Source organism: Gavia stellata, chromosome 1 (genome assembly GCF_030936135.1).
Source record: "Gavia stellata isolate bGavSte3 chromosome 1, bGavSte3.hap2, whole genome shotgun sequence".
Taxonomy (NCBI): Eukaryota; Metazoa; Chordata; class Aves; order Gaviiformes; family Gaviidae; genus Gavia; species Gavia stellata.
Window position 1 is genome coordinate 86,233,713 of NC_082594.1, and position 14,786 is coordinate 86,248,498.

Genomic DNA, 14,786 nt, shown 5'->3' on the forward strand with positions numbered 1-14,786 from the left:
GATATTTTCCCCTTTTCTTAAGTATATCGACTAGTCTTCCAAACAGTATCCTCATTATTCCTTGGGCATTTTTCCTAACAGATCTTGCAGGTCACCTGAGTGAGAATAAATGGAAGATTCAGGTTTTGGGATATATGAACTCTTTGCAAACCAAAAAATGTTAAATCTAGAAAAAAAAAGGTCAGTCAGTCATGCAACATTTTTTCCTCTTTTGGAAATATGGTCCAGTAATGAGGTTATAAAAAGAGCCACTCTGTCCCCAGAGTTGCCTATTCACAGGTCTGGGCCAGAAGTGAACATTCAGCTGTCATACACCTTTCCAAAACCTTTTGCCTTTGCACAGAACCCAGCCTAACAAAACCGAGCATAAAACCAAGAAGTCAACATTTGCTCTTATACAGTAATGTAAAGATGATGCCACAATTTTCTGAGACAGCGCTTTGCTTCACTTCGGGCAGAATATTAATTACCACTTAGACATTAGGAGCAATATAGCAATATGTTCGCTGCAATTCATGAAGACAGCAAGTGCTCCAAAGAAAATAGATGTCCTTGAAACCACCTTTTTTTTTTTTTTTTTCATTTTGCAAATTCCTGAGCAGCAGTTGTTTTTCTAGACGTAACTGGGCTAACAGGGAGCAAGTCCTTCCTTTTTTTTCCCAGGGCTACAAACTTACAGTTCAAACTGTAAAGCTGAGCTGTAAATTTATACAAAGTTTGAATTCACAGGCAGACATGCCACCTTTCTCCTGATGCATATATAGCTACAGCATACCTTAGCTTCCTTTTTTTAAAAGAAAGCACACACTAGAACTGGTGGCATAAATGTCAGGCTGCAATTTCATTGCACTCTAACATTTTCAGCTATAAAGAGGGCTCCTCCCATTTTACCCAGGGTCAGGGAAAGCCAAGTAGACCAGAAGACACCCAGGTCCACGGGGAATCTGCTGATCTGAGATGTTCTTCCAAAGTGCAAATCCACCCGCCCGTGCCCTGGCAGCACTTCGTGAAGACTGCCTGCCAGCGCAGTATCCTGGGCATCCATCACACCTTGTGCGGAGGTGCCCAGGAGTCCATCCCCGGGCACTTGGCACTGACCAGCCTTGTACACGGGTGCATCCTTAGCCATGACCACATCTCCCTCCTGCCCTTGCATCCCAGGCAGAGAGACCACGGCTGGGCCCAGGCGGCAGCGTCCTGTACAGGCTCCCCCAAGAAGCACTGTCAGGGCGACAGCCTCCCTGCACGGCCATGCATCCAGCAAGCCTGATCTCTGTATCCTACATGTGAGAGTTTTTTCTGTATTGTGAAGATACAGGCACTGGGGAAAATATTTTGATGTCCAAATTCTTTCCTGGCAAGCCACTGTACCTTCCACAAGATAATGCAATTTGTGGTGTTTAAACTATTCCAAGCAAACGCTTTGTTAATGGACTTTTTGGTATTACTGTTGCTAGTGTGCTACCCCACTTATTTTTATTCACAGTGAGCAGGTCTCCAGGTAACCATACAGATATTGCTGTCATGTGGATGAGGGGAAAAATAATTAATTTCTTTACTGAACCAGAAAATAAGGGTTTGGTTTTTTTAAAAGTATGGAGTCAGACAGAAGATGGTTTCTTTTTCAAGGTCATTGTGTGGAAGCTTTACTAGAGTTTAAATAAAAAGCTGTGAATCCTCCCTAAGAATTCTAATAAACTTGGTTTTGTCCAAAAGTCGGGTTCAAAATATTAAGTCTGTACAATGGGAGCTAAACAACACAGATGATTCTTGAAGAAAAGCTTCACGAAGAGGAGACCTAAAAACGCTACAAGCTTTAAAAGTTGACTTGCAGCAAAACACACCTATTTTGCAAGGGGAAACTTGGGTGCCTCAGAGCGATGTGAAGTCAAAACACCTTGGCCACCAAATCAACATTGGAACTGGGTTCAGAGATCTCAGGGATTCCTCTTGCTTTTCTATTCACTGGAGAGTGTGAGGCCTCACAAGCTCGTTTGACCTACTGACAAAGAATGAAGGCAAAGCAAACGACCGCTGGGTCAAAGAATATAATCCCCAGCGCAGCTTTCTATTCAGATCCACTGTTTTGCACGGGGAAGCATGTTGCACATAGCATCTGCTCGCCACCACCTTGCGAATGAAGGACAGTGACATTTTGTATGAAACACAAAGTTAGTCAAAGGGTGACCTTTCTCTTCCTTTCCTCTCTGCCTGCCTTGGAGAATGATAATTTTATAAATATGCTCTGCGTGCTCACAAGTACACGGAGCAAAATGTAATCAATTTCAAAATTGGCTTCGATTCCGAATTCCTCATCTCCTTTAGTTTTCAGCACATCTGGCACTCTAATCAAAAGTTCTTGCCTTTGGATTTTGAGTAGTTATAGGGCAAGTCTTTGGGAGCATGAATGATCAAGGAGCGCAGGCTAGCAGTGAAGAAATTATGTAGGTCTTCTCAATGGCTTCCACAAAGCAAGAATTTCACTTATAGATGACTGTGTGCATTTGAAATAAATAAAAAAACAAAACCACAACCCACCAGTCAATACAGTAGCAAAGAGAAGGACAACAAAAATTCCTATCCTTTCGTGAATCTCTATTGATGCAGAGAGCTCACACTTTCTATATGGCTGATAGTTGGCATTATTTACATTATTTCTCTCTATCGGACAGCTGGTTGAGATCAATTATGCAAGACTCAGGCATGTGTATTTATAAATTCTGGTTAAAAACTTTGTTCTGATTTAAGTACCTGTGGCCCTCTGGCCTTCCTCACTCAGTTCAGGAACTGAGGAGCGAACAGTCAGCTTAGAGCCAGAAGTTAACTGAAGTTCTCCAAAATATAATCTTTAATAAATTAGTCAAACAGAAAATCACTTATCTCCAGTTTTTAACACATTTCAAATAACTTGTAGTTTATACTTCAGATGGGAGAAAAACAAACCAGGCCCCCATCCAGAAAGACCTCCCTTAGACCCTGAAATTTCTGAACCCCCATTAAGATGACTAATGCTAGAGAAAATCTCAAGAAAACCTGGGGAAAGAGAAAACTTTCAACTCAGGAGGATGGTGTCCTCAGCTGACTGCCTATATAATTCTGGTTTTTAGTATTCAAGTACTAGATATTAATATTTTAACAATATCAGCTCTAGATTTCTTCACTCGTACAGCATCTTGATATGATGAGTGTTTTCTCTTTCACAGTCCTAAGCCTAACAGATTGCTCATTGTGTTGGATCTCTCTCCAATTCAGCAGGTCCTAGGGGTGAGAAATACACATTTCCTTGAGGAATAAGAAGGAGCTTCAAGAGGTCTGGTTTAAAATGTTTGCATGGGCAGAAGATTAAATATTCTTACTGGGCCTGATTAATTTTCCTGTTTTCAGCTTGATCAAAGCATCTTTGACTTCTTTCCGTGTCATGGCTCAGTGCTTTCACTGCAGTTGTTCTTACATACTGTTTTAAGACAAGGCAAGATTCTCACTTTTAGCCTTTCTGAAGTTATTTCTCACTGAAGAAATATTCATGATAAAGGCCACCTGAGTATTCACTTTTATTCCAGTTAAACAGGCTTGTTCTCTCTACTGATTCATGAAAGCCCAGCAAAATTGTGACTGGCAGGGAACACAACATGGTTATGCACACGTATTGTACAAACAATGAAGAGGACTAGAATACGTCATTCATTTTTATTCACATTTAGGTGATATTTATATTGGTGTAGATGCCATATACATGAGGATACATGAGGCTTAGAAGCTTAGCAAAAGCAAAGCTGTCGATGCTTCTTAAAAGCATTTTAAATATCTGGAGTCACAATGGTTTTGGTATTACCAGTTGGGACTGTGAAAAGTAAAGGAATCCTGAAGAGGCAAGAATTGCTTTGAAGTGACAAACAAAAAAACCCCTCATCTGTTATGTCGATACTCGCTTTCATAATAGGTACTAATGAAAACATATACTTAAGCAAATATGGAAATTTAGTACAACTTCAGTAAGAATCCTTAAATTGCACCACATTTTCTTCTTGTTAAGGCAGTCAAGAAATTACAACATTTATTAAATACTAGTTTGATACGTGAAGAAAGAAGTCTACCAATTTCCAAAATAGGGGCTTTGTTAATAAAAAAAATCACTAAGTAATTCACATTCATGAACTAGCAGTGTGAAAAGTCATGGGAGAAGCAGGCAATAATTGGTAGGAGTGCAGCTAAGGCACCTGGTGAGACAGAAAGCAACATTAGCCCTTCTCAAAACCTCTGGCAACTATTTTCTCTGCTTGCATGATGCCCTTGCATTGTAAGTGTGAGCTTACTAGCATTTGGTTTGTTTTTAATATTTGGGTTTGGCTAGGTGCAGTTCTCAGTACTTTGAATGATGGGACCTGAACGTTCATAATGTTTACCATGCACCAGTCTACCACCGGTCCTGAAGCTCTCCTGGTTACACAGCAAGGCAAGGTGCAATGCCAGACACTTTGCCTTCTCTGCTTTGTCAACTTGCATTACATTTATTCTTTGCTAGCACAGTGTCACATGCTCGAGGCTATTAAAGCCAATAACACGTCACTCTTGTACAGTTAGAAAATTTTACAGCCAGATACATTGTCACTCAAATGCAGTCCCTTTTCAGACATCTATCTGCCAGCATGATAGGAATCATTCCAGAAAAGTTTTATAATGCGTTAAGAGTAAGACCTTCAGCCCATCGTTGTGTCAAATCACATTTCTGAGAAAGTACTGGAGAGTTTCTTCCTGGACTTCGCAGCGAAAAAAAGTCAAATAATAACTCACTTCCTGTTCTAATCTAAGACACCTAGAAAGCACAGAGCATTCCTGACCTTTTTTCATAGGAACCAATACATGCTCTGCTAATAGCCTTGTAATAGAAACATCTACCTCTTCTTTTCATTTGGGAAATTCCAAACAACAGCTATTTGAAGAAAAGACTTGAGCTGATGATAGCAGTAAGATTTCCAGAAGCAGTAGTAAAAGGTAAGCCTTTTTGTTACCTGACAGCCTTGTTTTCTCTAGAAGTTTAAATCCAGCTGGAAAACTGTGAATGATTTCAGTATTGATCTGGAGTGTTCTTAGCTATTCACACAACAACAAAAAAGTAAAATACAAGGTTATTACTTTGGCACACGCATGCAGGACAAATGTCAGATACTCTTTCTTACATCCCCAAATGAGAAGATCAACGAGCTGCAGATTTCCATATGGCATGTGCACACCACTGCAGCATGAAACCAACTTGTGGAGCATCCCATTTGCTTTCTGTTTAACAGAGGCACAGCAACATCTCAGTCCAGCCTGCAAAGAGACACCAACCAGAGCCTGCAGAAGGCAACTAGCTTACCTGAGCTGCAGCATCAGCACCTTCACATGGGCAGACACGGTGGGCTGCATCCTTAGGTGGGCAGCTCCCCTCCTGTGTGTCACAGGGGTGCTAGGACATACATTTCTAGGGTGGGAAGGTGTCAGATTCAAGACAAGAGGAGGTTTAGAGTCTGAGATTACTGCCATTTATAATTATGCAGGAGAAGGCTGAGGAAGCGTGAGGTCTGAGTCAGGCGACCTGAAAGGTGAATGAAAATGTGAGTGGGAGAACTTGGGCTTACCCCAGACTTGCACCCAGCTGGAGAGAGGGGTGCTGCTCCAGCTAGTGCATTGGTGACAGGTACCTGCTGCACTGGTGACATTTGGGAGCTCTGAATCAGCACTTTGACTGGATCAACCTAATTGACTTTAACATATCTCAATTAGTCCAAGTCCAATATTGACACTCATAGCCATTGCGATAACATGGCATTCTTATTGTGTCAGAGCTCCCCAAGCACAGGTTACTGAGCGGCGTTTCTGAGGTGAACAGGTACTTCAGGTCAGAGCATCAGAAATTTTCCATTCCCCTGAGATCAGTGACATACACCAGGCATGACTGCGTAATAACAGTACAAACATCCTGACCCTCCAGTGAGAGACATGCCATCCAAAATTTACATCATGTTTCCCCCTGCCTTGTGCTTTTATTTGCTAAATGGCTGCATCTGTGCTTCCAGTGGGGCTCAGTAAATTTGGCTCTTTGAATCCAGAGTAGCCAAATTATCTAGCAGCAGCAATTTCTATGCAGGTGCACCTACTTTTCTACTTATCCTTCCTTAGCTGTTGTTCAGCTTTTTGGTGCTTTGTGCTAGAAGAAAGAGCGTGGTGCATGGATTGTGTGCCCTTCGCAACAAAAACCACCCCCAGAAGGGGGTAAACCCAGGTGATGGGTCATCTCGTAGCAGGGGCAGCTGCCCAGCTTAATTTTCACTACCTCTAAATCCCAAACTCTTTATTGCTGTTATCCAAGGAGGTGAAGAGCAGCCTGATGGGTCTCTTTGTGGAAGCATGTTTGCTCTTCACTAGCTGGGACGAGGCACGCAGGGAAGAGCTTGTCATACTGCGGAAAATGATCTCCCACAGCAAATGAAAATGCCAGGTCTGGGTGCAGTGAAGTGAAGGGGTCTTACCAGAGAAAGTTTTGAATACAGATACTTCTTTAACGTTCTGATATTTGAAATTACTTGTGAAGCCTATCTAATTTGCTTTGTTGTTCTAATTTTCAAGTTTTCTCCTCCAAGACAAACAGCCTATTTCAACTTTTAAGATCGTACTGAAAAAAGGCAATTATGTTTTCCTGTGACTATCATCATCTACTTTCTTCAGTTGCCTTTCCTACATAAAAAAGGAAGATAAGAGAGTTTGAAACCTACTTATCTGAGGGGCTGAGAGAGATTGGTAGGGCCTGCCTCCCTATTGTAACCTTTACAATGTGTCAGAACGCTTATTCTCATGGTTCTAGAGATTTGTGTAGCATTATAGTTAACTAACTTGCTAAAATACACTAAGATAGCACTCCAGTTTGCAGGGTAACAATTTCAACAAAATCAATTTAAATCTTACATTTTTGATCCTATAGTACTAACACATTTAAGAATGTGATTAAATTTCTAATACTTTTAAAAAAAAAGGCACAAGAGCATTAAGCCATTTTGTTTGCAAAAGCTGTTTGCACTCCAGACCCCCACACTGTCTAATAGTGGAACTGTGAGCACTGAAAGGGGAAACTCAGCTGCATCGCTGGTTGAAGAAAAGCCTGACTGTGACAGCACAAAGAAAGTCTCTCAAGCATCTGTCCCTGAGGCTGCCGGTTGTTTACACCAGCTACCTGCAAAAGTTTGTGCCTGCACTGGAAATCATCTTAATTAGAAGAGCTAACACCAAACAACAGTGTGTTGAGTGGGTCCAATAACCTTTGTTACCTGAGTAAAAGTGGAGGGGAGGGCGGCCCAGAGCTCTGGCCCGCCTGGCACCAGGCTGGTGGGCTCTGAGACCACTCACCCCCAGCAGTGCACACAGAGCACCACAGCTTCCTGCTGACATTTAAAAAGTGTCTTTTGCTTCCTCAGCTGCTCTATTCCAGGCTGGGAAGTGCTGGCACCCCCTCACCTTCAGGGCTGACGACCTAAGGAAGTTGGTTATTTTCCAAAGGCAGGGAACTGCAGGAGCGGAGGGCCGCAGGAGGAGGGAAGCAGCTGCAGGAAGCGAGGAGTGGGCTGGGGTGCATGCAACCAGCTGCTAATTCCTAGGCCAGCTCAAGAGTCAGCTGAGGCCAAAGGTGCCAAGCGAAATCTAATTTCTGGCTGAAGGGTATTAATAACCATGGATACAAGTACCCGATGTTCAGTGTGGGGAGTTCAGCTCCACCCCCTCTGGCTCTTTTTAACTTAAGGATTGCCCTGAACAGGAGTCAATGCTCGGAGGACCCTCTCCTCGCCAAAGCCTATGGGAACCACAGCACTGCCACCCCCACACGGTCAAAAAGCCTCCTCAATGCAGAAGTTGCAGAGTGGTTGGTTGTTTCTACCTTTAAGCAGTATTCCTGCCTTCCTGTCGAACCACAGCCTGCCTGTGCGAAAGGTACCTGTGCTCTTACCAGCCTTCACACTTCCCTCATCAATGCGCCTCTGTCCTGTTTCCAGCCCCAGGGTCCTTTCTCCAGAGGAGAAGCAGGCACCAGAGACCTCACACCTCTTCCCAACCTTGCACTGCAGCAGAGACTGCTGACTGGCTGTTCCCGCAGGCAGGAACGCTGCACATCACCCCCACCTCATTTGCACTCTCTTTGGCTTCTGGTGCTTGGGTATTTGCGTGACCCAGGAACTGCAGCGCCTCTGACCACAGCTTCCCCCCGCTCCCAAGGCAGGCCCACAGGAGCATAAAAGCCCCAAACCAAGGCTCTAAGTGTGAGAGCTGTCAGCACAGCGATGACCGCAATGTGGCATGGCCAAGGAATTCACAGGAACACCAAACATCTTCACGCCACGCCAGTCCTGCAGCAGTAAACGTATTTTTGTGCCAGCACAGACTCCAAGCACCAGGTGCTGTGCAGAGGAGCTGGTACCATTGCGACCCCTGGGCAGCCGCCCCTGTAGCAGGGCAGCCTCGTGTGGAAGGTGAGCAGGGGGAGAGCAGGGCCTGCTCACATGTGAGTCAACTCCGCAAGAAGATGAGTGAAACAATTCTGTAACTTCACCAGAACCCGAATTTCTGAGGGTGTTTTATGGCGCTCTTTCACTTTGCTTGCACAGGTGCAAATTTCAGTCCTCGCTGTCACAGAGTACAGCACTCCTATGGACATTTCGTGCACAAAGTGGCTCAAAAAATTTACTGGGCAGCTGGCTATCATACACCTAGAAACAAAAATTTACTGCATATAGTTGTGTTCAGTCCTTTGACCTGTTAGCATAACAACAGATTAATCTAACCCTTTTGCTCATTTACAAATGGATTGTTAATAACAAAAACACAGAAGATTAAATTTAAGTAACAGAACTTAATAAACACTTTGAATATTTACCATCTTATTTCCATGTAGAACTTTTTTAAGTGTTAAGTGCTATGATCTCCCATTAAGAAATACTTGCTCCTTTTAGAGTTGAAAAAAGAACATAAAGAGAACGTAAAACTGTTCTCTTAATAACCTAAAAATGTTCCAAATCAAGAATTTGAGTATTATCATGCAAAGGTATGAGCCTGATGTTTCACACCTGACTTCTACACATAAACAGAAGTCTGCCACAAGACCAGTGTGTGCATATTAATGAAAAGTCATTTTACACAACTCTTCAAACAACAATATTTAATCATTTTCACATCAAAATCACTTTGTAGCTCACCAGCGTTTTCTGTTTTTCTTTAAATATAAACCCAAATGTTTTTAAAAGCAGCAGTTTATATCCACAGGTTTAATGTGTAATTGATGCTCTTTAAAAAGGGAAAAGCCATGTGTTATGTGAAATACTTTCTGTTATCATAATGAAATGCAGCAAGAAGAGCTTGTATTTCTACAAACTCTTTCTCCCAGAATAATCAACTTTCTAAACAAAGCATTTTCACAAAATCTTATTTAACCTTCTTTTACAAAGCATGATATATTGGATTTCTAACTTGGATTTATAAAATGACAAGTTATCATTTCAACAGGAGGGAAAAAAAAAGTAATCTGATATAAGGAAACTCCATGCCAAATTCAGATTTTCACTTGCAAAAAATGGAACATTTATGAGATGTCTCTTATATTTCTGAGGTAGAACTCAGGAATCAATACTTTATTTACCACAGATACAATAGTTTATATCTTTCCAGGGATGCAATTAGGAAGCCAGAGCTGTTCATTTCTGGATACACGTTGCAAATGTATGGCTACAAACCCAAACAGAATTCTTATTCCTTATCCCTCATTTTCTCCTGTTCTCCTAACTCTGCTACTAACTTCACAAAAAACATAGAAGTAATCTAGAAACCTTTATTGCTAGAAAGCTATGGTGGGACTATCATTCTTTGTACAAAAATATTTTAATGCAGTTATTTAGAAATGTTAAATAAGAGCATTTCAGTGATAAAATATTTTATTAGTGCTTCTGTTTGAGTACATTGAGCAATGTATTGGGACTTTTAAAAAAATTCTCAAGTTTCACTATCCAATCTTTCAATCTCAGACACCACTGTTACAATAGAAGCAGATGCAATGGTAGAGGAAATCATGCCAACAGTGAGGTTCTGTATTGCACATTGAGACCAGTAAAGCAAGATTCTGGTGTGGTGGAGTGTGTATTTTATATATCTATGCATACCAAAAAGATTATGGGACCTCTGCCAACCATGTGTGAAGGTGACCAGCCAACTGAACACTACATCTCATCCAGCTCCTGGCAGGCAGGGTGGTTAGCTGTACTTCAGGATATGCTGGCTGGAGCCAGCTCTAGCATTTGATGAGATGACAAATAGATCTTTTGTGTGGGTTTTTTTGTCACTCTGAAACATCACCAATATCACTCACCCACTCACTCCATGCTATGCAAAAATATCCATCATTTAAATGCTTTGTACAAACCCAACAGAGATTGCTGATAAGGTATGAGATACTCCGCAGCTAGTAAAGAACACACGAAGCCACAAACAGAAAAAGGGGAGACCTTATTTTGAAAGGATGAAAGCAAACAGAGAAACTGGAAGAAACAAAGTAAGCATTAGGTTCAATAAAATGATGAAAAGAAAGTCCTGCTGCAAAAACAGGACTATAAAGTGTATCAGTCTGTAAGTGTACAAGATAATGTAGCAAACAATACCACATAAACAGCAAATTAAACAATGTCACAAGAAAGAGAACCTTGTGCATGAAATAATACAACTTTTTATTCATGTTTTATAGATTACTTTTATTTATTTTTGCTTTAATAATGCATATTCTGTTCACTCTGTGCAAAATTGGGGACAGAGGCGGGTGTTTAAATCATCTAATGAAAATCAAGCGGAGATGAACATTCAAGTTGAGGGAGAGGCCTATCAAAACCAGGAAAGCTAAAAAGCCACAGCTGCTCAAGACAAAGCTGCTCTCAGCTGCGCCCTTTTGTCCTGCCACCTCGCACAAACCTGGCTCTACTGACTGAGCAGCTATACACTGAGAAGGCGACCTCCGTCGGACACCGGGAAGAGGAGTCGTTGTGGTAGCTACATTAGGGAGACCCGGCTTGCAACAGGCTCCAGTCAGTGTGTGGCAAAGAAAGGCACAAATCATTGCAAAGACCAGATTTCTGTTGGTTTGTTTCTTTCTTGTAAATACATTTCTGTACACAATGTAAGTTTAAATTTTAGGGGATTTGGGGACATAAAATTGCATATTTAACAGAACTTAAAACCATAACAAAAAGTAGGCTGTTCTATCTCGAAGCAAAAATAATCCCTCCAGCCCCAACATTAACATTCATTCCTGGCTATATGCAGTACAAACTTTTTAAAATCTGTGACAAAAGACAATTAAAAACCAAAAGTCAAAATCATAAAGCTTGTAAACAGATAATCTGAAATACACTTTATTTATGGAAAAATATCATCAAAATAGTACCACTATGGACTAAACTGCCTGAGTTTTCATTTCACCTAGGATCTTGAAGTAGAGAGCCTTTAGCACAAGAAGATCAATTTCAGTCACAACTAGTGCCACACAGCACTGCTTCGGGTGGAAATTTTGTCCTCGTTGTTGGTATTTGTGTTGTGCTATCAAAAACTGTTGTGCTAATCCTTCAAATAAAGGGATGTTGAGGCAATACTTAAATCATTTGGCACAAAGTTATTTTGGCTGGGGCATAAATTTGAGTCTCAGTCATGAAGAATAATGCAACATTCCACCTATCAAGTATTCATTTTGATTGAAGAGCTTTCTTTATGTCATTAACTTCCATCTGAAAACAAAGAAAAAAAATTTATAATGAAATTAGATGCTTTAACAAACTGAGGCACAGTTGGTGCGGCTTGAAAAGCACATGTTCCATCTTGTCCACAGGTGTCGATTATGGGTTTTATACTACTCTCATTTCCACAGATTTCACAAATTGAGGTGACCTTCTCAGCCGCATAAGATGACCACTCACGGCTTCCTCCCCTCAGAGCTTGACAAGTATAGTCATTGAAAGTACCACAAGACATTTCAAACTCTTTAAATTACAACTTTTATAAGCCACACAGCTCACTGCCAGGATTTACTTGCAGAAAGAGCACTGTGTCCATGCACCAGCTGCTGCACTTACACCCAGCAAAAGTAAATTGAACTGCTGACAATGACCACTGGTAGCTGAGGAGCAAAACCTACCGCCTCTCACCTATAGGGATGGTTCTTGCTGTAGCGATGGAGGTTGCCTTCTACACCCATCAAGTCTGCGTCCAGGCACCTTAAGGGCTCTGATGGATGTACAGCTGTGTGGTAAAAGGATGTGGCTGAAACCATCATCAGCCCTAGTTGTACACTTGGCCACTCTGACAGACACTGGAAACCCTGAGGCAGGGGTATTAGATTTATTCAAACATATCCGCAGTGCTCAACTGCGCCATATCATCAAGGCAGTCTTCTTTAATACATGGACTGAGAGCTGTGCTACTTTATGACTATCAGAGCACTCTTAAACTAATGCAACTTCTGTTTGTTGAACTCTCATCTTCATGTAAAGCTAATAAAGCCACCTTGGCTAGCATCTGAACATTTACCAGTATAAGCAACATTTGAACTGGAGTAAAAGCATTCAGCTATAGGATGGTAATTTTAAAACCATCAATGCAGGTCTCTGTATAAAGATGTAAAGCCACCCTTGGAGGTAGAATCCAGACCTCTGAATAGTCTGGCCTATTAGACTAAATCAATAACCACTATTAAAAACTTTCATTGATTTTATCTGAATAAATTTCAATTTTAGCTGAACACAAATTGTGTGTTACTAGAAGCCACACTCCAATGTGGTTGCACGCATAAGTTCTTTAGGCAGCCCTGGAGCACAGACATTGATGGTCCCCCGTTCTGCCACCCTTTGCCATGTTCCCAAACACCTTACTGAGCAGGAACAGCCCAGTGAAATTACAATTCGATTTTCTATCCCTAGTACAAAGAAAAAGTACGGTTGACCTATACCACAAAAATATAAAATATAATCAATACTAAGCCACTTATCAAGTACATAGAACAGAACAGAATAGAATAGACTATTTCAGTTGGAAGGGACCTACAACAATCATCTAGTCCAACTGCCTGACCAATTCATGGCTGACCAAGTTAAAGCATGTTATTAAGGGCATTGTCCTAATCACTCTCCAAAACCCAGAAAAGCAGTTTCAATGTCTTTCCATATTGAAGCAGCACAGTTAACGATCCTAGCAAAGGCCCAGCTCCATGACTCTCACACAAGCAGGGCAGTGTGCCATCTGGCAAATGACTAAGCCAGCACAAAAACATTTGGAGCTGAGGTACTATACAAACTATGGTAGCAGTAACAGGGCTCTTAATCAGAGCACCTTCTTTTATATTGTTTAAGATGCTTTAGTAAAGACAACCTGAGTACAGTCTGTAAAGCAGACATAAAAATCTTGCTATATGAAGTATATTCCAAGCATATCAACACCAAGACAAGCCTGCTACAAATGATAAAGCTTTGGGAGAGAGCAAATCATTTAAAAAGACATGATTTCATTTGTGACAAAATCAAACCATTAAGACTGAGACTAAAAAATATCATAGTTTGAATCCTACATTGCGTTTAATTATTTTTTTTTAATTTGTCTACTTCTGCTGATAATTTTTTTGATAATTATCAGGCTTTTCAGTAGGAACCCAGTATTGCAATATATATGACACAGACTGGCAACACTATGAAGGGAAATGTTAGTAGTTTTTGATTCACTGGAACCTAAGTATCTTAGCAGAGTTTTATGTCCCATACCTGAGGCTAAATCAAACCTGCCAATAGTTCCATGACATTGTAAGTAATATAAGTACCTGCAATCGAAGACGGATCTTCTTTTCTTCATCCAACTCAGACAGCAACTGTTTAATCTCTTTTCTGTTAAAAGAATGCGAAGAAAGCTTGAAATGGAAACAATTAACTAGTAAAATAAAAAAGATCACCTCTTGGAGACATATTTTCCCTGCTTCACTAGTTACCTTTCTTCCTCTGAACAACTAATTAAAGTCAGTAAACTCTTGTATACCATATGCGATACTACAGAGAATTAAGACTCTATAAAAGAACAGTACCCCCCCACCCCCTCCCATGGCTAATAAAGAATACATTTCCTCCTAACAGCCCTGCATCCACAAGCTGTGTTCTGGACTAGCTGTATCAACACTATATCAGCACCCAGTTGCCTTTTTTTCCATACAAAATGTAGATGGATTGGCTGTTGGTGGGTTATAGGAACTGGTAACACAAATCCTGCCCATGCTATCACATGCTTAAGCCATTTAAAAGCTGTTTACGACAGCAATACAGTGTAACCTTCAACTTAATTTGTAAAACTTAACGATCTCAAATACGGATTTGCTGTCATCCTTCTTTGTGGGGAGCAGGAACACAGCTAGAAGGAGCAGACACCTTCTCATGTTCTCACTGAGTGATCTCACCTTAAGACAGAAACCAGTAGGTGGAAGCAGCCCTTGCAAGAAGGGCAGGGGGGACCAGAGGAGCAGGGGTCACAGAATCACTAAGGTTGGAAAAGACCTGTAAGATCATCAAGTCCAACCATCAACCAAAAAAAAAACAAACCAAAACAACCACCATGCCCATTAAGCCATGTCCCACAATGCCACATCCACACGTTCCTTGAATACCTCCAGGGAGGGTGACTCCACCACTTCCCTGGGCAGTTTATTCCAGTGTGTCACCACTCTCTCAGTAAAGAAATTTTTCCTAATATTGAGTCTG

At 41.3% G+C, this 14,786-nt stretch overlaps 1 protein-coding gene across 2 annotated transcripts in view; it reads right to left on the minus strand.

Annotated features, from left to right (window-relative positions):
• Positions 1-10,794: 10,794 nt before the first annotated feature.
• Positions 10,795-14,786, minus strand: part of SH3KBP1 (SH3 domain containing kinase binding protein 1) — a 236,441-nt gene continuing 232,449 nt past the window's right edge. For both annotated transcript variants that reach the window (XM_059815901.1, XM_059815892.1), the window contains 2 exons: positions 13,862-13,925; positions 10,795-11,783 (listed from right to left, as the gene is read on the minus strand). In XM_059815901.1, coding sequence (XP_059671884.1) covers positions 11,742-11,783; positions 13,862-13,925 — 106 coding nt within the window. In that variant the 3' untranslated portion in view covers positions 10,795-11,741. The remainder of the gene's footprint in view (positions 11,784-13,861; positions 13,926-14,786) is intronic.